The sequence below is a fragment of the Monodon monoceros genome, unplaced genomic scaffold (genome assembly GCF_005190385.1).
Source record: "Monodon monoceros isolate NGI ecotype Baffin Bay Population unplaced genomic scaffold, NGI_Narwhal_1 Super_Scaffold_2, whole genome shotgun sequence".
Lineage (NCBI taxonomy): Eukaryota > Metazoa > Chordata > Mammalia > Artiodactyla > Monodontidae > Monodon > Monodon monoceros.
In genome coordinates, this window is record NW_021703776.1 from 24556193 (window position 1) to 24581277 (window position 25085).

The 25085-nt window shown below is 36.8% G+C and overlaps 1 protein-coding gene across 1 annotated transcript in view; it reads right to left on the minus strand.

Moving 5' to 3' along the window:
- CACNA2D1 (calcium voltage-gated channel auxiliary subunit alpha2delta 1) overlaps positions 1 to 25085 on the minus strand; it is a 486952-nt gene that overhangs the window by 93131 nt on the left and 368736 nt on the right. The window contains exons 8-10 of the mRNA XM_029233044.1: positions 7531 to 7600; positions 4916 to 4966; positions 2642 to 2741 (exon numbers count right to left, since the gene is read on the minus strand). Coding sequence (XP_029088877.1) covers positions 2642 to 2741; positions 4916 to 4966; positions 7531 to 7600 — 221 coding nt within the window. The remainder of the gene's footprint in view (positions 1 to 2641; positions 2742 to 4915; positions 4967 to 7530; positions 7601 to 25085) is intronic.

The window sequence follows — 25085 nt, forward strand, 5'->3', positions numbered from 1 at the left end:
ATGTTCTTTGAATCATGTTGCTAAGTCCACTGATGTGCTGGCATCAGACTGTATCCACTCATAAAAAACAATGTTACATTTTCAGGAATTTTTAAATGATAAAGGGATCAATCCAGCAAGAGAATATAATACTTGCAAATATCTATGCATGCAGTATAAAGCACCTAAACACATAAAGCAAATATTAACAGACATAAAAGGAGACACTGACGTAGTGCAATAATAGTAGGGGACTTTAATGCCCCACTTTTATTAATGGATAGATCATCCAGACAGAAAATCAATAAGGAAACACTGGCTTTAAATGTTAGATGCCATCTTTAAGGATCATTAACTGGATACAGTGGACATACTGGACAGGTTTCTAACTACTATCACCTGCAACTTTTTGTTACATTTCTCTCTCTTATGGTCAGAGTCTATTCTGCCCACACATATGGAAGGCTGGTACTTAAAACCACAGCTCACTTGGCCTTGAGGCAGAATAACTTTGAAGTTCATATTCTACACAGCTTCTAGGATACCTCAATAGGATTAAAATCCCTTTAAATTAAATTCTTTTAATTGGCATTCTTCCTTCCTTCCCTTGCCTAATTTCCTTTAATTGGTTGTGTTTCCTGGGATCCTGTCCCAAAAAAACCATTTACACTTGAATCCATGAGTAAGAATCAGGAGGAAGCGAGATTAAGACATTAACCATATTTAATGTCTGCTGGTTTTATCTAAATTTCATTAGATATGCCAAATCTGTACTGAATTTAATGTTTTTCAACTTTCTCTTTTGCTTTGCCAAAGATATTTTGTTAGCAACTTTTCCAATGCCTTTGTAATAAACAATATTTTTATGTACAAATTAAACTAAATGGTTATCTTTTTGATCATTTTATTTGGGAGACCAAGCATTACATTTTACTTGTTCTCATTTTGTTGAATAAGTCGTGAGCTAACACCCAGGGTCAGATTATAAAATCAGACTGACATTAATCAGAGCTCTTAAGCAGTATCAAATTTTACTAATAATATCAAGGATGCAGACAAGCTAAAGGACTGCTAAACGTTCAGATAAAGCATAGAAAGATCTGGGTATGGAGGGCAGTTCCCCAGATGTTATGAGCTGAACTGTGTCCCCCTCAAATTCCTATGGTGAAGTCCCAACCCCTGGTACCTCCAAATGTAACAGTAATCATAGATAAGTTCTTGAAAGAGGTGATTAAGTTAAAAATGAGGCCATTAGGGTGAGGGTATAATCCACTATGACCTGTGTCCTTAAAAGAAGAGGAAGAGACACTAGTCTGCACAGAGGGATGACCATATGAAGTGGTAGCAAGAGGGCAGCCATCTGCAAGCCAAGGAAAGAGGCCTCAGTAGAAACTGACCCTGCCGGCACCTTGATCTTGGACTTCCAGCCTCCAGAACTGTGACAGAAAAATTTCTATAGTTTAAGCTACCCAGTCTGTGTTATTCTGTTACAGCAGCCTCAGAAAACTAATAGACCAGGTCCTACATTACTGTATTGGAGACATTTCTCTGGTCCCAGATGAAAGTGGTCTCAAAAAGAGCTTTGCAGGGTGAGTATTTAAACTATGAAATATCTCCAGTTTGTTACCCAGAGAGTTATATTACCTACTAGATAGTTTTAAAGGAATCTTGCTTCATTGATCTTGGGTTCTATTTATGACAGTTACCCTTAGCTAGGGAATATCCTGCTAAAAGCATTTTTGGAGTGATTCCTCTTCCTCTTAGTAAATATGATTTATCTAGTTGCTTGAGGCTCTGGTTGACAAAAGACTATATTCAGTTCCTCTGCCTACTTTTTTCCAGGGGGTACCCTTCCAGTGAAGGGAGTAAATTGACTGTAGGCCAGCTGCTTTAACTTCCTCCCATGTGGTTTTAGAGGTAGATCCATTCTCCTATGTTCAATACAAAATGACCTCACCACAAATACTTCTTCCCTCACATGCATCTCTATGAATATAACCACTTCAAATGTGAAATTATATCAACCAGTACATGGCCATGAAATTTTCTGCCAAAATTCTATGAATTAAAGTGAGATGCAGTAACATTCATTTTGTCCTGTTTTATTTGCTTCAGAGTTCAAAGCTCTCTAGCTATGAGGAGGAAAGTCTAAAATGGTTCCTGGAAAAAAGAATTTTAAGAAAGCACATTCAAATATCTATTGGTTCTCATGTTAATAATAAAAAAAAACTTTAAAAACATAATACATTATGGATATGTGTCCAGTATGAAAAAGGAGCATTACAATGAACAGAAAATTGCCATACAATTACACTGCCGAGTCACTACTTATTGGGAGTTACAATGATATCAATGAGTACGGGGGTTCACGTCAACTGTTTAAGCACCTCTGAGTCAAAGAGAATATATATAATGTTTTTCCTTCATGTTCATTGCTTCAATCACTCCATTCATGGGTAAATCCTCAAACATTCAGAAAGGACCTTTGTGTGGAAGTATGGGAGAATGAGTAACAAGAGAGGATAGCTCAGTAAGACAGTCTTGTAATAGGACCAGAAATATCTCAGCCTATCTATGACAAAACACTATAAAGTATTTAAAACCAGAGGGAGATAAAAATTGTAGATTTTACTCAGCAAAAATGCAGTCATCATATACTTACTGAAGCTACGTTCACAAAATCATCATCTGAGAGGGTTTCCAACATTTCAGAGACAGATGTTCGGATCAGTTTAAGTGTCAATCCACTAACACTCCCACTCCTATAAAAAAATGAGTCCACACATGGTAATGACCATGTAGTTAATTAACATCATACACCCTAAGGAAACGCAACTTATGCACTGACTCTAGATAATAATATTCAAATAATTTTGTCTTCAAAAAACCAGTAGTAGAAAAAGTCCTATTTTTGATAGCAAGTAGAAATAAATTACAAAAAATCTTGTCTTTCTTTCCAACAAGCATCAGAATGTATATTTTTCTAACTACAATGATGAAAATTACACGTCAAGTGACAATTTTAAGAAACTGTGGATACTCGTGGCATATTCACTTATTGAGGAAATATACACTGAATACCAGCTCTGTTAGCCAAGTTAGTAGTGAGGGCTACAGAGGTTAATAGATACAGTCATTGCCCTAGGGAGCTCATTGTTTGACTTGATTAAACCAATAATTATGAAGCAGCATAATAATTTCATAATAGATTTGTAAACGCAATGCTTTGTTTTATGTCCTAAAGTAGATATTCTTTGGGGTTTAGTCTTCATTTTTCTTGTCTCTACATATTTTATGATCCTGTATGACCACATCTATTTGCAGGGCTCATCTCTAGGCAATTAACGTCCACTTTTATGTCTCTAGTTCCCAACTTCTTCCCAGTTTTACTTTTCTAGCTGTTATCAGATGTCTCATCTATGCCACTTTGCTTCTGTCATCCTTCCACCTGAAATTCCAGTCTCTTTCCTCTCCCTTCCCATGCCTGCCTTGTTAAATCTTAGCTATAAGGATTCAATTCCAATTTTATCTCCTTAATGAAGTCTTTCCTGACACTTTAAAATGAAATGTGCTCTCACCTATGTATTCCTTCAGTGCTGTGTCATACTTTATATCTCTCACTTCCTACAATTGTTTTAATTTACTGATGTGAATATGGTTTAATTTCACTAATACATCTGAATCATCTTTGAGATCAGGGACCATGTCTTAATCATCTTTGTATCATCACATTGTATATAGGATACCCTCAACACATTTCTGTTGAAATAATTTTTAAAAATGGCATTACAACTTCATCTACATTTTTATCCCACTTGGTATCCGACATGGGTTCCAAAGATTTTAATAAAAGAAATTATTTCAGGAAATTAGCATATATCCAATAGGATTATAACATATTGCATTACCATTCAGATTTATATTTCAGAAGAATATCAAGGATTAGCATATGTACAAACTCTATAACTTAATTAAAACAAGATGAAGTTTAAATGCATTGTAACAAATGAAATGAGATTTAATATTTGTTACATTTGTCAAATTCAGTTATCTTCTCTTTCTCAGGCAAGGTTATAAGATTTTAAACTTATTCAATTCACATTATAATGGAGAAATTTTCAAACGCTGACACTATCCTGTGAAATGAATTTAGTTGCCTATAAAACATTGGATTCTGTTTCTTCCAGTGGCAAAGAACAGATGAGGATATACTTTTATTCTCTCAGGGAAAATAATATAAGCATTTTATACCTCACGTTTTTAGTTCCTTGATACTGCTCTTAAAAACTAAATCTCCAAAGCAGGATATATTCTTCACTATGTTCTACCGTTTCACCTTCTATCTTATTGGAAGATTACACACACATGCGTGTGTGCACACACACATACCCTAACTTGAAGCAATGTGACAAAAAAATAAAATGACCAATATAAAAACTCATGAAATTCTTTCTTGTATTTCAGCATTGCCCTTGAGAAAGGCCTAGTATTGACATTCAATATATGTAATATTTATCTACTGATATTTTGTGGCCAATCCCTAAAAGATATCTGAATCATTAATAACTAAGTGCCAACTAATTATTCTACTTTTTATGGAAGGAGAAACAGCTTAGATTTAGCAACCATGTACTTTAATATTGTTTAAAATATAAAGCAAAAAACTGGAAGCAAATCAATAATTTTTCAAAAAGCTCAGATTTAGAACCAAGCCATAATTTTCAATTTTGACATAGATTCCTCTCATTTTCAATAAGAGAATTTTTGTTTGTTTTGTTACTGCCTTAATTTGATTTCTTTGTCTGGATATAAAAGCCATCACAATTATTCCTTGTCTTTTTCTCAACCTATTTTCTAGTCCCAACCTACTACTGTTATCTAAAACTCCTCCCTATATTCTCAGTATATGAAAATTACGTAATATTTAACTACTCACACGTCAACCAGAATAAGCATGTCTTTAGGAGATGCGGCTCCTTGGATGTACCTGTAACAAATATCATACGAATAAGTTTTTCTCTTGTAAAATATCAAGCATTGATATTTGTTGAACTGCTATTTACTAATCTCTGAGATATTTTCCAAGCAAGGCCCTACTTCCATTCTATCTAGGTAAACGATGCTCTTTTATTCACAATTCTGTAACATCAACTTTAGAAAAGCTACATTTAACATAAAAGAAATGTCAGAGGCATAATACATAAGGTATGTTTTACAGATATTTATAACAAAGGAATAAGAGATGTGCTTTAATACTAGGAGCAAAAGAAATTAACATCTGAAAGAACATTTCCATAAAAAAAAAAAGTTATCCTAAATTCCATTTTGCTGACCACAGGTTCTAAAACTCACTCTAAAGAATAATAATAGGGCTTCCCTGCTGGCGCAGTGGTTAAGAATCTGTCTGCCGATGCAGGGGACATGGGTTTGAACCCTGGTCCGGGAAGATCCCACATGCCACGGAGCAACTAAGCCCGTGCACCACAACTACTGAGCCTGGGCTCTAGAGCCCACGAGCCACAACTGCTGAGCCCACTTGCCACAGCTACTGAAGCCCTCACACCTAGAGCCCGTGCTCTGCAATAAGAGAAGCCACCACAATGAGAGTCCCGCGCACTGCGACGAAGAGTAGCCCCCGCTCACCACAACTAGAGAAAGCAAGTGAGCAGCAACGAAGACCCAATGCAGCCAAAACTAACTAAATAAATACATAAAGAATAATAATAATAAAAACAAATAATAAGATCGTATCATATATTTAAACACACACAAAAAAACCCGGCAAAAATACATGAGTGGTCTAATCTGACAAAGGAACAATAAAGACTGACAAAGGGACAATAAAGTAATTAAAAACAATATATAATGTTACTTCCAAGAGTTTCAAGTAGTGCTTCTCAGACTTTATAGTATCTTAAAAATCACCTGGAGAGCCAGTTCAAAATGCTGATTTCCACACTCAACCCCAGCCCTACAGATTCAGAATCTCTGCACGTGAAAAGAGACTCAAGGAGAATAGTTCAGCCACTGTAGAGATAAACTTAACTACAGGTGAATGATCCCGAAAACTCATGCTGCCTGGCCACAGGCTGATGGGAAGTGGGGACCTGCCTTCCCCAACAAGAAGAGCTGCATCTGAACTCAGTGTTCTACTTATTGTCCAAGATTCTAAATCTAACTTCTCAGAAGCCTGCCAGATAACTTGCCAATAAGTTGTTAGGCAACATTCAGCACAATTAGTAACTATTCAGCACTATATGTTCATGAAACAGAGTTTACAGCTTGCACTCAAGTTTGTTTTCCTATTAGAAGGTAAAACGGCAGGGTTGCTGGGATATTCCAGTGGATATTCCAGTGGAAGGCAAATCTAGTTCATGTCTAGCATCTTGACAAATGGTCCTGACATGCCTCTCCATGAGGAAGACGGAGGACAGGATATCGTCTGTCTCTTCTAGTTGGGACCTAGTTTCTAAGTTTCCGCCGAAACAACTGGTTCCTGAACCCAAATCATGTGATGTCATAGGCTTTGCCTCCACTCAACAACCCATGGCTCCAAAGCCACTAACTTAGAGAAATATTATCAAGAATAATATGTGGATTAATAATACCTGGTACTATTATACATGGTTGGTGTTTATGTAAATTGCTACTGGGACGTTTAATAGGGCATTTTAAAAGCCTTAAATACGTTTCTTTGAATCAACTATTATGTCTCTTAGAATTTGTCTGAACCCTAGCAAAAAAGTCAGAAATAACCTAAATGTCCAATAATAGGGGATTTTTAAAATAAGTTACCATCTGGTCATTCTTTTAAAATGATGTTACTGTGTCTCTTATGAAAAGATATTGATATGAAAGAGTAGGTTACAAAGCACTATATTGTATAACATGTGAACTCATTAAAAAATATAGAACCACATGATTAAACACATTCAAAAAATGAATTAAAATGCACGAGTTTAATAATTGTTTCCCAGTGAGTGTAATTATGATGTATTTGGTATTTTTTGATTCATATGTTAGGAAAATGAGTTTATTTAGTAGTAAGGAACAAATAAACTTTTTTTTTGGAAAAATGAAACGTAAGCTATATGACTATACCTAGGGGCAGCTCTTACCTTGGGGCTAGTTCTCATTAGTTCACCACCAGAGGCAAACTATATTCTACTCTATCTAGATGTTGATTATTAGAGCCCTACTCCAAGCAAACTGGGAGACTTTCAATAGAAATCCCCACCAGCTAAAAGAGATTTAGAAATGACATTGACTATAAAACTTAAAGTAGTCCACTTGAAATGCATGTGATGAATCATTTCAACAACTTCATTATCACTGCCCATTGAACTCATCATCTTCATTTAGCTTTAACTGTTTTAAAGTATAAATGTATAAAAAATTCAAATGTATAAAAGGGAAAAAAAGAGGTTTTTAAATAATCAGACAATATTCATCCTAATAATGGAAAGATCCCTTGCAACTTTTTAACAAACAAAAAAAAAGAAACTTTATTTTGTCTTTTTCATCTTTTCATGGCTACCCCAAAATTCTTACCATGGTCTCCTGCGTACGTCATAAAGGTCAATCTTGTTTGGAGTTCTACTGTTATCAACCCATGGAGAAGCTTAAAAAAAGAGAGAGAGAGAGAAAGTGATTGAGAGTGAGAGAGCGAGAGAGAGAATTTAAACTTCAAATAGAGAATTAAATCAAACTATTGGGTTGGCCAAAAAGTGCCTTCGGTTTTTAAGTAAAAATAAAAGACAGATTTTTCATTTTCACCAAGAACTTTGTTGAAAAACGTATTCACCTTTTTGTTCTACTACTTTCTGCTATTTTTCAGGCAACTTCATAATTTCATTTCCCCAAAATTTTTTATCTTTTTGAGCAAAGAACTCTTCCAGGTGCCTCTTACAGTCTTCCAGGGAATCGAAACTTTTTCCATTAAGAGAATTTTTTAAAGACCGAAATAAATGGAAATCCGAAGGCATGATGTCTGGTGAATACGGTGGATGAATCAGAACTTCCCAGCCAAGCTGTAACAGTTTTTGCCTGGTCATCAGAGAAACATGTGGTCTTGCATTATCCTGATGGAAGATTATGTGTTTTCTGTTGACTAATTCTGGACGCTTTTTGTCGAGTGCTGCTTTCAGTTGGTCTAATTGGGAGCGGTACTTGTTGGAATTAATCGTTTGGTTTTCTGGAAGGAGCTCATAATAGAGGACTCCTTTCCAGTCCTACCATATACACAACATCACCTTCTTTTGATGAAGACTGGCCTTTGGTGTGGTTGGTGGTGGTTCATTTCACTTATCCCATGATCTGTTCCCATTCCACATTATTGTACAGTATCCACTTTTCATTGCCCGTCACAATTTGTTTTCATTACGTTTAAGTAGAGAATCGCATACGGAAATATGGTCAAGAAGGTTTCTTCGCTTAACTTACGTGAAACCCAGACATCAAAGTGATGAACATAACCAAGCTGGTGCAAATGATTTTCAATGCTTATTTGGATATTTTGAGTATGTCGGCTATCTCCCACGTGGTATAATGTTGATAGTTCTCAATTAATGTCTCGATTTTATCGCTATCAACAACTGGTCTACCCGACCTTGGAGCATCCTCCAGCAAGAAATCTCCAGCACGAAACTTCGCAAACCACTTTTGACACGTTCGATCAGTCACAGCACCTTCTCCATACACTGCACAATTTTTTTTGCATTTCTGTTGCGTTTTTACCTTTCTTGAAATAATGAAGCATAATATGCCAAAAATGTTTTTTTCTTCCATCATCAGTATTAAAATGGCTACACAAAAGTTCACCAATTTTGATAAGTCTTTTTTAAATGCACACTGATATGACAGCTGTCACATACTGTCTAACAAAATTGCTTCAAATGAAGTTAAAGACAACTAAGTGCTACTAGAGCCATCTTACAGAAAAAAACTGAACAGACCTTTTGGCTGACCCAATATTAGATTTTATCTAGGAAAGTAATAATTTTAAAAGTCACAAAGCACCAAGGACACATTCTGCTTATCCACAGTAATGTTAAAATGGGAGATACCATTTTTATGCCCTTAACCTTTTTCTTTTTTAAAATTTAAAACAACACAGCAATACAAAAGAAAGTTGTATAAGTCAATTTCTTTTTCATATTATTTCAGAAATAACTTGTTCACAATTGGGATTTTCTGGGTGACAATGAATATGTTTTACCAGGTGTCCAGAGGTTATACATTTTCTTTCTTCTCTACTAACAGAAAAATTTACCTTAAAAGAAAATTTATTTGCCACTAATGAAAACTGTACTTACAATTATTTGATCCTTATATTTTCATTCAATGCTATATTATCTTGGTCTACAAAAAGATTGTTTTTCTTGGATTGTTATCACATAATAGCATAATTTTTTAACCTTATTATTCCCATATTTGATAATGGCCAGCCCATTTGAAATTATCATTTAAAAGTTACATTATAATTAACATAACTGCACAAAAACTTTTCCTGATATTTATTTGAATGATCTGAAGTAATTCAAGTACAGATTCAAGAACCTTCTGTTACGAGACTTCCCTGGTGGCACAGTGGTTAAGAATCTGCCTTCCAATGCAGGGGATGTGGGTTCGATCCCTGGTCAGGGAACTAGATCCTACATGCATGCCCCAATTAAGAGTTTGCATGCCACAACTAAGGAGCCCACTAGCCACAACTAAGAAGCACACGTGCTGCAACTAAGAAGCCCACCGGCCGCAACTAAGGGGCACACGTGCCACAACTAAGGAGCACAGCCCACAAGCCGCGACTAAGGAGCCCAGCAGCTGCAACTAAGGAGCACATGTGCCACAACTACGGTAGCCCACGAGCCACAACTAAGGAGCCTGCTTGCCGCAACTAAGACCTGGCACAACCAAAATAAATTTTAAAAACTAATAATAAACTTAAAAACAAAAGAATCTTCTGTTAGTTTCAGAGCCTTTATCATTTTGCAGTAAACAGAAAAATAGTACATCTAACTGTATTGCTTTTTAAATGCAATTAATTTACACTATTCTAATTAAATCTAAAATACTTTTGTAAAATACTTTACAAAGCTTCACACACACACACACACACACACCCCTTAGACCCAATGGAGAACAATAAATGCTGATGAATTGGATGATAATTTTATGCTGAAGTCCTCCTCTCCTTGAACACGTTTAAACATATGACTCTTTGGAAAATTCCTAATGATAATTCATATGACTTATGCCCTTCAATCTATTTTGCCGTTTTATTTATTGAGAAATGATGAAAATTACAAAGAACTTTTCTGAGAATCATGTTTATTAGCCAACTAAGATAATTTGGCCATTTAGGATATGTCAAAAACATATACTACTGAGCCTCTCCTTGACTGTGAATTTTCTTTCTTATTAGCAGCTATATTATAAAACAATTTATTCATTTTAAATGACTAATCACATTTATAAGAAACAGTTAAGTTTAAATATAGCACTCCCCCAACAACCATTTACTGATATAGTCAATGCAACTGAAATGGTAAATTTACTTTAATTCTTTCCATTTGCATTTGCAGAAACTTAGAGCCAATGAGATAAAATGACTTTTTTTTTGGTAGCACTAGAATTAAGCTACAAGCATGCAGGCAGACATATCAGTTCACTTTCAACTATTATCTAACTCCTCAAGATAGGGTCTTTGTAATAACTACATATTTAAATAACTTTTATTCTTCTTTTAGTATACTGTTATGCTGATTGTACATTTATTGCCTCAGCTCCGAATTCACCCATTTATCTTGTTCTATGAAAATATCTCTGGGTCCTTCAAATATTTTTCTTTTACCCACAAGCACAATCTTAAGCTTTGTCTGCAGATGAAGAAAGAAAGATGCTGAATGAGAAAGTGGTTTTTGATTCCTGGTCTGGTTTGTTTGCTCAAACGCTCTGGCAGCAAATGTAGCTTTCCTGGTGTTTGGCTCCTGCAGTGCTTGAGTATTCTCCAGAGCTCGTGGGTAGCTTCTCCAGACCAAGGCTTCTGGAGAGCTCTCTGGTTTTCCAGCAGTACCCCTGGGTATTTTTGTAGTGGAGAGCCTCTGATGAGACACCAGGAACCTTTTAAAGGGTGAACTTCCAGCAAGTCCTACCAGTGTGACACTGTAGTACCTTCTGTGACATTTGGCGGATCACGACCATGTCCTCTGTAAAAAGATCTGCATCCCAATCCAGGGGCACTGGGGGACCAAAGTCTCTTCCTTGGGCTATTTTATTTCTGCCCTATGGGTGGTAGTTATCATATTAAATTATATAATATTTCACCTGCTAGTCCAATATTATTTAGAGTTCTCTATACTTCTAGCCAATCCCTCCTTAATCCCTGCTGTAGTTAATAATTCTTTATTAAAAAATTAACTTTTAGGACTTCCCTGGTGGCGTAGTGGTTAAGAATCCACCTGCCAATGCAGGGGACACGGGTTCGATCCCTGGTCCGGTAAGATTCCACATGCCATGGAGCAACTAAGCCCGTGAGCCACAACTACTGAGCCCACGAGCCATAACTAGTGAAGCCCACACGCCTAGAGCCCCTAGGATCTGTTTTCAGTATAACTGCTAATTGAAATGAACTGTGATATATATTACTATGTTCTATAAAATTTATTTCTTTAAAGACAGAAAAAAGGGCTATAATTTATAGTAGGAGCCAGACCATTACATTTTAACATGTTTTATAATCTTAGATGGTTTCTATTTAAAAATATTAATAATGTTCCCTTAGAAGTCTGCTGAGACACTTACTATTAGGAAATATCCCTCGGTTACATTAAATTATTTACATTATTTTAAAATTAAATAATGTAGTTTCTTCTGTGATATTACTAATTAGTTTGTTATAAAATCCCACTGTGGTACTTACATGGTACATTATATATATAGGCTCAGAAATATGGAAGGTCAAATAGTAAAAACAGATAACAACCATACACTGCAATTCCCTGAAATAATCAGTTTCATAATGAGGTACAATAAAGGTTCCATGAAAGGAAATCGGAGCTTCTACAGTCCCTGTAAAAAGTGAAATGTCACTCATTTTAGATGTCCCTTTTGCTTTCCAGTAAGATTTTGGAATGACAGGAGAAAGGAGTGGAAATGACAGCCTACAATGTGGGCATCTCATTTCTGAATGCCATCATTAATGGTGATAATGATCATTTATGCTTTTTTTTCCTGACAAAAAATGAACTGTGGGTGTATCTGACTAAATCTATCTGATGACATTTCTACTTCACATGACATTTAGGGTGTGCTATGTCAGTATCAAACCACTGAGTTAAAAAAGGTGTTTACCTGTACGTTAACTTAGGATACTGAAATATTCTTGAGAAAGTATGCAGATTGTAGAGGCATTTTCTAGTTAATACGGTCTAAAAAGAATAGAGTATCAATTTTTTAAATTTCTGCTAGGAGACAATAAAGTACAAAATGATGAATTGAGGGCTGATTCCCTTGGTAGAAACACTATTTCAAATGACATCTAATTGCATTTCCAATTAACTTAAAATGCATTTTCTAATTCTAAAAGACTTCAATTTTTAGTCTCATGGAAAGACAAAAAAAGTAAATTTCACATACTCAAAAATGCCTATAAAAACCAACCCTGTTTCTACTGCCTGGATCTAATTTATGTTATGTGAATCATTTTTTTTAGGCTTGTCTCAATCATCTCCTATGAAGTATTAGTCATGGTTCTGGAATTGCTAGCCAAGATAATGAATTTGGACTGTTCTTTTAAGGAAAAATTAATTCAATAAATGTGTACTGCACAGCTCACAAAATTTCCTGGAATCTGAGTGTTGCTGAGCAACTACTACCATCTCAGTATGGATTCTACACAGTCCCTAATTTATTTGCATCATGGCTCCCCCATCAAGGGTCAGGTACATAACAGAGTGAGGGTTATGTACACATGTCAAGGTTTCAGTGCCTCCTGGAAAGCAAATAGCTGTCCTCTTCAGATTTTGAGGCAGCAGATAGGCTCTGCTCCCCAATAAAACTTTTAACCTGGGAAATACCCTAAACATAGAAAGAGAATTCTGTATTAGCTATGGTAACACAAAGTGACTTGAGCAATCTCAAATCTTCTGTTTCTGCACAGTAAGGATTATTTCTGTCTCATCGAGCAGATTAAGTTAGATACTACTAGTCACAAGGCATAGATTCTGCTCCAAACAGGTATTCAGAGGCCTGTAGCTGGTGCAGCTTTTGCATTCTTCAATGCTTGGTTTCCAAGGTCACCTAGGACAGTGACATGCAGCTGACAGAGGGAGGCAGGAAGTTCCAAGGAGAAGGAACAACCAAGTCCTAACAACCTCAGATTTGAAGTGACACATATTTTACTTTCACTCATATTCTGCTGGTAAGAACTAGTCACATGGTCCTACACAGATGCAAGAGTGGTCCTGGCTAGGCAGTCATGCCCAAAAGCAAAACATTAGGCTGGAACGGGAGGACAGAACTTTCGTAGACAGCCAGCAGCCTCTGCCACAGGTACAGATAGACAACGTAAAAATGAGTAATGTCCACTACTATGATAACATCAAATGTTCTGTTCTCAGCAATGTTGTCAAGTAAGCCACCTTTAAGATGAGAGAGATAAGAAAGGGCTAAATACAGAACCCAGTAAATGTATAGCACGTTGAGCTTAAGAATGACTTCTAGACTAAATCCTAGGGCTGGGGTTGCTTGCATAAGAAACTCGCTAGAAGAAAAAAATTGGAAGCCAACCACGTGTTGTCATTGATATTTGTGTTACCAAAGAAAGCACAAACCTAGTCTGCAGAAATCTTGCAACTGTTGTGAACCCTAAAGCAGTTTTTGAGCTCTAAACCTGCACCAGAAGAAGCAAGGTATGAAAGCTGTTTAACCCCAAGCATGCCCCTTCACATGTGCTTGAAAGGGTTACAGACAAGAGAGTTGCAACCACAGAACACTACCGGGAACAGTCAGATGGGCTAACCAAGAAACTTTATGCAGGAGTAGGAGGTCTTTATATTTCCTTGCCTGGAGGATTATGATACATATCATGGACCAGTGATTGCTCTCTTTTTCCCACTCACTTTTTCCATATGGAAGTTTTTATTGTCATCCAGAAGACAGCACCATTGCCTATTAGATATCTGGTCAGTGATGGGAATAGGGCAGAGAAAGTAACGGGTATTCTGCTGCGTTGTTAGGTAGCCAAATTAGGAAAAGTCATATCCACATGATGGAGAGCATTGCATGTGACCTGGAGATCCTGAATTTTGAGCTGAAGGTACCAACTTGTTGGGACTTTGGAACATCTCCTGTGGAAAGGAAGTGAGTATATTCTATGTATGGGAAAGTGTGCACAGATACTTACACTCCCAGAGGAACAGACCGTGACAGGGCTTCAGAATACACTTTTGTTTTTCCTTCTGGTAAAAGTAACCCTAAAGGTTTAGTTGGCTGCCCACAAGAAACTGTACTTCTCAGTCTCTTTTGCCAAGGTGGGGTCATGTGATAAAATTTTAGTCAACAGCATGTGAGCAGAAGTGACACATGTACAATTTGGGGGTCATGCTGCTTCCCTTCCAGTTTTTTCCCCTTTACTTTTGGCCTCAACTGTGGATGAAGTAGTATTGATCCAGTTTTGATCCTACAGATGAGGGCAACAACCTAAGGAATGGCAGACAGATGGAACCCTCAGTCTCTGGAAACCTCATGGACCAGCTGATTTACCTACTAAGTAGGAGTTCTACCTGAGAGAAATATTTATAGTCTCTGTTGTGCTAGCTATTGTGTATGGAACTGAATTAATAGCCTGATACAGGTCAGAACTGTACCCAGTGACATAGACCCGAGTCAAGTTTTAAAGCTCGGAGAAAGTGCAAGAGGCGAAAGCTTCATGGAATGTTTGAAATCTATTTCACTATTTTTTCTTATATTGTCTTCTTAGGAGAGTATTATTTTGGCCCTAGGAAACTGCTTATTGTTATATAATATTTGTATTGCTAGAATCTAGGCAGTTGTGATGTCTGTCTTATCTTTCATGGATCAATGATGAATTTCAGGGTACACATATGTTTCTGAACAGTAACTGGTCCCCAAACAATAACCATTCCCAGATCAAGTTTTCAAATCCTGAACAACTGAAGCTTTACAGCGTAGAACCACCAGTGGGATCCACAGGCTGAAGGCAGTCATTCCAGCTGGGTAAATGCTAGTAAGAAGAGTCTATTCCCTTGTCCCTTCAAAATTTTCTCCTCTGACTGGAAATAACCTAGCGTAGCACTTAAGAGATAAGTTTTAGAGCTAGTCTACCTAGATTTTCATTGGATAAATTACTTAACCTTTTCCAGTAAAACGGGGGTAATAGTTTCCACCTCCAAGGGTTATAGCTAAGATTCAATTATTTATACACGTAAACATTTAGAACTAGTGGTGACACAATAATAAGTACTCCCTATGTGGATATTTGAAAACAGCATCACTGAGTCACTGGAACTACTTATCATAGGTTGTAGATTTTTTAAAATAATAGATTACTATAAAATGTGCTTAGATTTTAACTACGTAAATGCATATTCTTATGACTAGGGCTTGGAACCTCATACCATTTTCCCATCCTACCCCCTCCTCATGATGCAGGCTGGTGTCACACACTCAATAAACTCCCTGCAAATCTAAAAACTGACTTCATGAGGTTACCCCAGAAGCCCCTGGAGAATACTGGCAGAAGGAAGAGGGCAGGATGGGAAAGGTGTATAGGCAGGGACACAGATAATGGTAACTCTGTTTCCTATCTGCATTTTTCCCCTTGTTTCGTTTTATTTAGAAACTGATTCTCTGAGTTCTACTGTGATAACTTGTTTTCAGCTCTGATATGATCCTGACTTGTTTATCTAGCTTAATTCAGCAAATCCCTATTCTTCACTATATGCAAGGCTCTGCCTTAGGTGCTACGGGGCACGCACACACACACATTAGATATAGATATAGATTTATATACCTCTTTACCTGCAGTTACTTATATTGCCATGTTTTTTTAAAAAGAGCATATGAAAATAAATTCTGAAGGAAGAAAAAATTTGATAGCTGTTGTAATCTAGATAAAAACCAAGTTCTCTGAGAGAACAAAATAAAGAAAGATTGCTTTTAGGAAAGCCTTCACATGTCTGTATTCTATTTTGAATGATGGATAAGATGCATATGACCAGAAATGGGGGTCTGGGATCAAAGCATATAGAGATAGGAAAAGGGGGGGCAGGTTGTAGAAAATAAAATGAAATTAAGAGTTTAAAAAGGGGAAAAAAAGGCAATTTGGGGTACATGGTGAAGGTTTAACTGTACAGTAAGAGACAAAACTCAAAATGTAGGCTGGTTTAGAGTTTTTGGATGGCCTCAAGGCCACAGCAAGTGAGTCAAATGGAATTAAGTGAACAGTTCCAGACTGTTTAATTTTACTGGAGAAGTGAGAATCTAACTTAACTCCAGATAACTTTTTAATAAATTTATTAGATGTCTCTTTGCATTGTATGTTAATGTCTTTATATTTGTTCTGTCTCATCTACCTGTGAGCTCCTCCAGAGCAAAATTCTCTCCTACTGGTATTTGAGAATCCTTAGGATACCTCAATTTCTTCAGAAACAGCAGTTTTGCTTGTTCTTATCAGTTTTCCTCCTTCCAACTCACACTTGACTATACTGACATAATCAAATTCTTTTTAGATTTTAATACCGTTTCTGAACAATGAGACTTGAGGTTCAATGATAGTGTTATATTGGCTTGAGAGCGCCTTTGGTATCTCCACTGTAATATGTCCAGAACACTTCTCTAATTTATACAAAAATAGGCACTGGAAACTCACATACAGGTACACAGTATTAAAGCCAAGGATAAATGATCATAGTTTTAAAAATTAAAGTACTTATTACAAAGTGATTTTCTGGTAATTCTGCAGATGTCAGATAGACCAGGTAAAACATTTCCATTTAACAAGGGATATTTGTTTGTCAACAGAAGTAACAGATAACAAGGTCAAGTTGTGTGGTTAAGTGAAATATTCCATAAAGTAAATGGTACACAAAGACTTAATCATTTAGATGGTCCATATGTAGCTATTAGCTGTGGCTCAAAAATAAACTTGAACACATTAAGTTCTATGAAGTAAAAGATGAGAAGGATTTACTGGAAAATAATTGCAGATGTGTGCTACATAGAGAAAAATGTGAACTCCAACAGAGAAAAAGCTTTCTGTTTTTGCAAGCAAATAAATCCAGTTAGGTGATGACAATGACATATTTATAAAAACAAACAATGATTCTACAGGAACAAATTTCCTATTTTTATGTCAGTAAATCTTCTTAGATAACGGGGTAAGGATATATTTCTTAGAAATTTTATATTTGTTGTATCTGAGAGAAGTACTTAAAAAGTCTGAATTTTTGACAAAAATGTTTTTAATTTTTCTTAATAAAATATACTGAATATAAAATGAATTACATATCAAAGATGGTTCTATGCATCTAAAAATGGACAGCATAAGGTATACAAATTTAGCAATATATCAAAGAAAAAGGAACAGAATGAGATATTTTAGAAGTTACAAAGAGCTAAAGCTTTTAAACTAAACTTATTCACATATTTTATATACAGTGTTATCCCCCATCAAATTAAGAGCACCTTCCATTTTCATATTAGCATCCTACTTAACTGCTCTCACCTGTGAAATCATTTCATCAGTTAAAGTGTGACTGGATCCATAGTTGATTGCAAAGTTAGCAACTCTGCAACCCTTACATGAGAAAGATAAGACAGACTCAGGCAAGAGATGAGGTTATGTAAAAGGAAACAAAAATAAGGCTACAGAAATACCTCTGTAAATCAGCATCATGTGAGAATTTCAAAATAATACATTAATTTGTATATATATAAGATGTGTCCCTCAGACAACACAACTTATTGATGGTATATAGAAAAGCAAATCATGTAATTCAGAATATAAACCTTGTGCTTGGGTGTAAATAGAATTATTGTGGACTCTCCTGTCAATACATCAAATTTTACTATTCTAAGTCAAACACATCCCCAAATAAAAATATTTCTGATATTTTATTTCAGTAAGCATTCTCATATCCAAATAAAAAATTAGTCATCTTAGGGCTTCCCTGGTGGCGCAGTGGCTGGGGGTCCACCTGCCGACGCAGGGGACACGGGTTCCTGCGCTGGTCCGGGAGGATCCCACATGCCGCAGAGCGGCTGGGCCCGTGAACCATGGCCGTTGAGCCTGCGCGTCCGGAGCCTGTGCTCCGCAACGGGAGAAGCCACAACGGTGAGAGGCCCACGTACCGCAAAAAAAAAAAAAAAAAAAAAAATAATTAGTCATCTTAACTTATATCCTATGTCTGTCACTAAATTCATGTATGCATTTTTATGTTTTTCTCATTTTATCTTTTTTTATTGAGCTATAATTCAGATATAACATTGTGTAAGTTTAAGGTGTACAATGTGTTGATTTGATACACTTTTATGAGGGCTAAGTCAGACAGAAAGACAAATACTGTATGACATCACTTATTGGTAGAATCTAAAAAAGCCAAAACTCACAGAAAGAGTAGAGGAACCACGACAGAGATTTTTTTGTCTCCCAATATCTCTTCTCCCCTTCCTCCTTGGTATAGCTTATGCTTTTTAGCTGTGTACATGGCGCCTTGAAGCTAACTGTGACCATGAGACCACTAAACTCTGGCCAATGTCACGTGAAAGGCTTTGTATGACTTCCGGAAAGTGCCTTAAAAAGGGAGGGAATACCACTCTTAGTCCCTTAAGAAAAAACACAAGTAACAGTGGTAGACACTGCAGCAGACAATTTACTCAGAGGATGACAGAGAAATGATAGGAGTTGTCATCCCCTTATATGTGAAGCTTCCTTATCAGTCCTGGTCTCTGTAACTGATATTCTTTGACTTGAGTGAGAAACAAACCTCCATGGTGTCGAAATCACCATTGTTCTGGCTTTTCTTTAACTGGTAGCTAATACTAGTCCTGACTGATACACTGGACTTTAATCATTATTAGCATAAAAAAACCAATCAAGTAATCATTTCAACATAAAGTGCATTTATACAGCAATCAACAAATGTAGTTAAACATATTTATAGTTAAACTTTGTATCCATTCACAAATATCAAAGTAAAAAACAAAAATACAGGTATTTTTTTAAGATAATTGATCAATGAAAGCAGTTCTTTTATAAATGCCCCAAAATGTTGAAGATCCACTGTTATCTTGTTTTCTTCAAATCAACCAGAAATCTATCAAATGCTCCCTTCTTAAATAACCAAAAAAGGATTCTTTGGACTACTTTGTCATCTGCTATTTGCTGTTTAAAACATTTTTAAAGTATTTTCCAAAAGAGGGGCTTCCCTGGTGGCACAGTGGTTGAGAGTCTGCCTGCCGATGCAGGGGACATGGGTTCGTGCCCCGGTCCGGGAAGATCCCACATGCTGCGGAGCGGCTGGGCCCGCGAGCCATGGTCGCTGAGCCTGCACGTCCGGAGCCTGTGTTCCGCAACGGGAGAGGCCACAACAGTGAGAGGCCCGCGTACCGCAAAAAAAAAAAAAAAAAAAAGACTTAAGCAGCTCAAGAACAACTGGCTATCCACATGGCAAAAATATGTCCTTCTATATACTTTGCACACAGGGCCTTTTGCATTTTCTTCTACCAAAATCCTAGCAGATATAAGAACAAGGAAGTGTCTCCCTAAGGAATATTTAAAACTAATTCAACATATGTTAGGTTCCTGTACTGTAAACCCACGTTTTTGAAATGAACAAATGAAGGAGGATAAAGAAAGAACAAATGATTAATAAGATATTTTAAAAATGTAATATGAAATTCAGGAAATTTTTAGTTTTTTTCTTTCTTTTTTTTAAGTGCAACTAATTATCTAAAAAGAGTAAGCTGCCTACATTGGCATTTTGACAAGCCACTAAGTCCTGATTACAATCCCAATTACTACAGTAATTGGTACAATTTCAAGAGACACTAATAGATGAAATGCGTAGTTTGTATGTACTGTTTTTATGATGCATAAAAATTCACAAAGTTGATAGCTCTTGAAAGCAGTTTTACTAGCATTAAGGTTAATTTATATAAATCAATTAAGGGCTTCTAAAGGAAAGCACTCATAAATTAAACTGATTGTCCAGTCATCACATATTCAATGAAGATGTCACCAGACATGGGTTCCAGCTTTACTCTGCCATGAAACAAGCTGTATAACTAAGGCAAGCCCCTCTAGTTATCCTACAGAACAAAGACTGTGAACTTAGCAAATGCTAAAGGTCTAAATGCGTAAGTAAATAAAGATAGTGTCTGCCCTGGAAATCACATTCTTCAATCATCCCAAATTACTGCTGAAGAAATAGGTTCACAGATAGAACATGACTTAGCGGAAGTACACACCTATGCTGATGGCAGCTTTAATACGAATCAAGAACTTCTCTTCCCTCAGTATAATGCTCCTTCTATTATCACACAGCCAGCCTACCTACCTTCTAATTTGGAGAGGAGAAAGAGGGGAAAAAAGAAAAAAGACATACAAGTCATTTTTATAGCTTATTTCCATACATATCAACCAAATTAGAAAACAGACAATTTACTGATATTCAGTCTAAGGACAGATATTAGAGTACAAATTCCCACTAATTACCAAACTGCTATTCAGAATCACTCTGCAGAGGTGCCTTTATATTATGTCAGCTCTAGAGCCCTCCTTATATGGAAGCAGTAGTTGTCTCCATGCAGTTTAAACAACCTAATAAATGGAAATCATGAGGGTGGCTAACCATCACTGACTTTCTCCTACACATTTTAGTAAATAAGAAACAGATTTAATTCCTTTTTCCTCTTAACAATTCTACAATTTAACCATTTTATCCTCGTTTCACAGCTCAAGTCTGTCACTGTTTTCCAAAGCTTACCACCACTTCAATTGATGGCAGCGGGATTTATACCCAGGCTATTGGGTATATACCTGCTTACCCCACTCACATCACGCAGCCCTGCTCTAAGTAGCATCTCAGCACTGGCAAGGACTATTTTTTAGACTCTATTGTGAGTCAGAGAATTCTAATTTCTACAAAACACTTTATTTACAATAATGTGGCAACATATTTTAAAGGTAGTTTACAGAATTAAAAAAATGACAATTACAAAATTCTACATTTGTATTGGGTTGGCCAAAACGTTTGCTCGGGTTTTTCTGTAAGATGATATGGAAAAACCTGAATGAACTTTTTGGCCAACCCAACATTAATATATGAAATAGATTGTTTGATCCTCACAATTTTGTGAGGTAGTGGGGAAGTTGATTTCTCATATTTTCTCATAAACTCAGAGCCTGAGAGATAAAGTTAACCAATTTAGGAAAAAGAAATACAGGACATCCAGTTAAAGTTGAATTTTGATTAAAAAACCACACATTTGAATGTAAATATTTCCCAAGAATCGCATACTTACACTAAAAGGTTCTTCTCTATCTGAAACTGAATTTTAATTGGGCATCCGTTATTTTTTTTTTTTTTTTTTGCGGTACGCGAGCCTCTCACTGTTGTGGCCTCTCCCACTGCGGAGCACAGGCCCCGGACGCGCAGGCCCAGCGGCCATGGCTCACGGGCCCAGCCGCTCCACGGCACGTGGGATCCTCCCAGACCGGGGCACGAACCCGCGTCCCCCACATCAGCAGGCAGACTCTCAACCACTGCGCCACCAGGGAAGCCCGGGCATCCTTTATTTTATCTAGCCACCCTACAGAGAGGTGACTTAACCATGGTCATCACCTAAAACCTACATCTTCTGACCAACTCCACTGTGTGGAGGTACTGCTAGCTATTATTGCTTAGTCATCTGTCTAGAACTCCTTCCACATTTCTATTTCAGCTTCTGCTCCCTTGTCAATTGATTGCGACCTCAATTATGTTTTTTAATTTCTCACATGAAGAGAAATCTGGATTTAGGCAAAATTATTCTAGTTGATACTCACTCTTGTAAAAATGCCTACTGTTTTGCATTTTCCAAAGTGTTTTTCCTTCTATTATCATTGATCACAACAACCCTCAGAGGATAAACTGAGGCCTTGGTGTTCCTATTTTTCAGATTTGATGACTAAAGCTCAGAAAGTTTAGGAGACTCACCCAGTTCCTCACAGCTAGTAGGGAGCTTCTAGCCTGAGGCCCAAATCTTGTTATTTGAAAATCCAATTAAGTAACATTTATGCTATTTCCACTCACAATTAAGATAATTAACAATATTTAAAGGCTATTTTGATATTTGCTTTAACAGACAGTAATCAGTGATGAGCTGTTCTACGTTAATTTGGCTGGTATCAAAATGGCAAGGTTAAAATCAGAGAGGAAAGTATGGCTTACCGAGAAATTTTTTAAAAATCACTTCACTGTAAAAAGTCTTTAAACCTGAAAGAAGCGTGAAATGTGCTGAAAACACATCTTAGCATAAAAAGAAATATAGTGGTCTACCTTTAATTATAATATTGTCTTAGTGTCTTTGCTAAAGAGATTTGGTTCTATTACAGCATTATTACCATAAAGAGCACTCATTCAGCTTTAAAAAAGAGGAAATCCTGCCACATGTGACAACATGAATGAGCCTGGAGGATATTACGCTAAATAAAATAAGCAGACACAGAAGGACAAGTACTACATGATATCACTTATATGACGAATCTAAAATAGTCAAACTTACAGAAGCAGAGTAGAATGGTGGTTGCCAGGGGCTGGGGAAAGTGGGAAATAGGAAGGTATCGGTCAAAGGGTACAAAGCTTCAGTTATAAAAAATGAATAAGCCCTAGAGATCTTCTGTATAGCATAGAGCCTGTAAGCAACAATACTGTATTGTGCACTTAAAATTTTGCTAAAAGGGTATGTCGGGCTGCAACCCGCAGGCCTGCAAGCCCTGTACTCTCTCAGCTTCAAGAAGAAAGAGCCTAGAGTCAGTGACAGAGACGTCAATGGTTTAATGGATGGGGGAGCTTATGTGTCTGAAACAAGGTCCTGGAGTGACACCCCATCGTGTACAGCTGCTGGCGGGCAGAACATGGCAGCAGGCTTTGATAGGAGTGGAGGTGGGGAGGGGAGGCGGGGAGGGGAGGTTCCCAGTTACAAGGAGAACTGACACTGATGTCTAGTTGGCTCATCGGTTACCAGGGAAACCAGCAGAGAAGCATGCCCCTCACTGTCCCTTTGGTAATCTATCAGGTGGCGATGTTCTGATCTAAAGCTTAGAATAATCATAAGTTGGGGCTGGTGGCAAGTAAGTAGGCATTTACTGATTAGGCTGTGTTATTAAGAGGGAAGGTCAGTCAGGTGAGTAGGGTGTAGGTGAAGCAGGGACTAGTTGAGCAGGGGATGGATGGAGAGCAAGAGAACAGCCATCCTGGCTGCTCATCTCCCTGCACAGGGTAGGTCTTATGTTAAGTGTTCTTATTACAAAACATATAATAATAAATAAGAGGGTGGGAGGAAACTTATACAGATGGAAGATAGGCTTTATGGCATTGATTGTGGTGGTGGTATCACCAATGTACTACTTATCTCCAAACTCATCAAGTTGTATACATTAACTACGTACAGCTTTTTGTATGTCAAAAAATAATTTAAAAATAAAATAAAAAGAGCAACTCAGCAACAGACTCACTAAAACTGAAATTTCATTGAGTGTTGTGTTTCATAGCAGTCAAGAGAGCCATTACAGGGGCTCGGAGATCATTTGGTGAGTCAGCTTGTCTGTCAAACACTTGCTGAAAAACAAGACATTACAGAAGAGCCCAGCGCTGCTTCCACAGCTAATGTCCTGGGGGGACCACATGGATTCAGCTAAATCAAACCTTTAAAGATCTTTCCCAAGGTAAAAATGGACAAATGTCAACATATTAGGAAATATATGATTAGGGTTTAAAAAAAATTAAAGCCATAATCCCTCAATTAGCATTTAAAAGAAAAAACATAAAAGATGATTTATTGGTATGTTTACAAATTGCTATTTGTAAAAAGAGTCATCTTTGAAAGGTGTGCAAAATATGATCTATCTTTCCTTCCGCCTCTTGACCCCAATGTTCTCTCTCCCCTTTCTTATACAATCTTCCCTCCCACTCCCATTCCTATTTTTCTCTCATAATCCTTATGTGTCTTTCTTTTATTCATGGCATCATCAATTTCCCTCTAGTACTGGGCTCTTCGTTTCTCCTCATTATCCTAATTTTCTCTTACTTATTTTTTCTCCTTCCTTCAACTGCATATATATGGAATTTTGTATTGAGGTAATATATTTTAAAAGACTTAAAAGCTACATAATGCAATAAGTTATTGATAAATATAAATAATTATATTCATGTATTATTGTTATTACTTGTGTATTTTTTTTAATTGTACTTATAAATGTCTTATAAGACCTTCTATAGGGACTTCCCTGGTGGCGCAGTGGTTAAGAATCTGCCTGCCAGTGCAGGGAACAGAGGTTTGAGCCTTGGTCCAGGAAGATCCCACGTGCCGTGGAGCAACTAAGCCCATGTGCCGCAAATACTGAGCCTGTGCTCTAGAGCCCGCAAGCCACAACTACTGAGCCCGTGTGCTGCAACAACTAAAGCCAAGTGCGTAGAGCCCGTGCTCCGCAACAAGAGAAGCCACTACAATGAGAAGCCCGCTCGCCGCAACTAGAGAAAGCCCGCGCACAGCAACAAAGACCCAACACAGCCAAAAATAAAAATAAATAAATTTTAAAAATAAAATAAAATAAATAATTAAAAGACCTGCTATAACTTTAAAGTTTATTATATTAGGTTTACTATGTACATGAGTAATAATACTTTTTTTCTTTATATTACATACGAATATTTTCAAATTCCTGCTACATGGTATTTAACATGTTAATAACAAGAGTATTTTAGAAGTGTTGTATTGTACTGAACAATATTTCTGTAAGTAGAAAATTCCATTATTATGATAACCTACGTGGTAATATTTTCTCGACATCAGATATTAACATTAATATTTTTCTAACTCAT